At 39.6% G+C, this 1908-nt stretch overlaps 1 protein-coding gene across 1 annotated transcript in view; it reads right to left on the bottom strand.

Annotated features, from left to right (window-relative positions):
* Positions 1 to 889: 889 nt before the first annotated feature.
* The window catches only part of fktn (fukutin), a gene marked incomplete at its 5' end in the record, with an annotated part of 5186 nt that continues 4167 nt past the window's right edge, over positions 890 to 1908 (bottom strand). The window contains 3 exon segments of the mRNA XM_014033020.1: positions 890 to 1177; positions 1246 to 1370; positions 1468 to 1601. Of these exon segments, the coding sequence (XP_013888474.1) occupies positions 964 to 1177; positions 1246 to 1370; positions 1468 to 1601 (473 nt within the window).

Here is a 1908-nt window from a genome sequence, read left to right as displayed (position 1 = left end):
AACGTAAACGATGTAAACATGTAAACAAACAAACGATGTAAACATGTAAACAAACGTAAATGATGTAAACAGATGTAAACAAACGTAAACGATGTAAACAAACGTAAAAACGTAAACGATGTAAACATGTAAACAAACGTAAATGATGTAAACAGATGTAAACAAACGTAAACGATGTAAACATGTAAACAAACGTAAACGATGTAAACAAACGTAAACGATGTAAACGATGTAAACATGTAAACAAACATAAACGATGTAAACATGTAAACGATGTAAACATGTAAACAAACGTAAATGATGTAAACATGTAAACAAACGTAAACGATGTAAACATGTAAACAAACGTAAATGATGTAAACAGATGTAAACAAACGTAAACGATGTAAACATGTAAACAAACGTAAACATGTAAACGATGTAAACATGTAAACAAACGTAAATGATGTAAACATGTAAACAAACGTAAACTATGTAAACATGTAAACGATGTAAACATGTAAACAAACGTAAACATGTAAACAAACGTAAACATGTAAACAAACGTAAACTATGTAAACATGTAAACGATGTAAACATGTAAACAAACGTAAATGATGTAAACATGTAAACAAACGTAAACTATGTAAACATGTAAACGATGTAAACATGTAAACAAACGTAAACGAAGTAAACATGTAAACAAACGTAAACATGTAAACAAACGTAAACTATGTAAACATGTAAACTATGTAAACATGTAAACTATGTAAACGTAAACATGTAAACAAACGTAAACGATGTAAACATGTAAACAAACGTAAACGATGTAAACAAACGTAAACGATGTAAACATGTAAACAATGAATAAAACCTCTGCAGACGTTTGACTAAATAAAGACACGTTGGATCAGTTTCAGACTTTATTTCTCTCCATGTTTAACAGCTTAAATCAACATGAAAAATATTTTTTTCTTCCTGGTCTCAGTAAACTTGGATAAGCTCCGCCCATTCCAGCACAGGCCACACCCCGTTTTCCAGCACATTGCTGGGGGAGGTCTTCCAGTCCCAGCTCTTCACTGGGATGTTCCATGTGGGGCCGTAGTTAGCCATCACGTAGTCCAGCGTCTCACACGGAACTCGAACCCTCACCTCCAGAAGCTCCGCCCAGCACAGCGAGAAGACGGGGAAGATGTACCTGAAAATAAAAACTTTATTAACAACAAACTTCCAGTACAAAGTTCAACATGAGGAAGATGTCAGTACTTGAACTTCCTGCCACTCTTGGCCTGCGTCCCCCCGTTCCAAACCACACCTCCGTCTTTGTAGAAGAAGAAAATGTCCAGTTTGACATCGTTGTCCAGAAAAGACAGCTCAAGACTGTCCTCCACCTGGACTTCAAAATAAAACATGTAGAACAACCACAGATGAATGAGGCCAAACCCATTTTTACACAAAGCCTGAAGATTTCAGGAGACGATCAAAGACCTTTCCAAACTTGTGTTTGAGTGAGAAACCAGCGTCTCTGAAGGCTGAGACCACCTCAGGCCTGAAGTCTGTGATGAAGACCCCAATGTCAACATCCCGACTGTACGAGATGATGCTGCACTGCCGAAACCAGCCTGCAGAGGGACGGGACAGAGACAGGACAGAGACAGGAAAGAGACAGGAAAGAGACAGGACAGAGACAGGATAGAGACAGGACAGAGACAGGATAGAGACAGGAAGGAGACAGGACGGAGACAGGACAGAGACAGGATAGAGACAGGACAGAGACAGGATAGAGACAGGACAGAGACAGGATAGAGACAGGAAGGAGACAGGACGGAGACAGGACAGAGACAGGATAGAGACAGGACAGAGACAGGATAGAGACAGGAAGGAGACAGGACGGAGACAGGACGGAGACAGGACGGAGACAGGACAGAG

Source organism: Austrofundulus limnaeus, unplaced genomic scaffold, assembly GCF_001266775.1.
Source record: "Austrofundulus limnaeus strain Quisiro unplaced genomic scaffold, Austrofundulus_limnaeus-1.0 Scaffold1600, whole genome shotgun sequence".
NCBI classification, from domain to species: Eukaryota; Metazoa; Chordata; class Actinopteri; order Cyprinodontiformes; family Rivulidae; genus Austrofundulus; species Austrofundulus limnaeus.
Note: the sequence above shows the minus strand (reverse complement) of the source record. Positions and strands in the feature narration are given on the sequence as shown.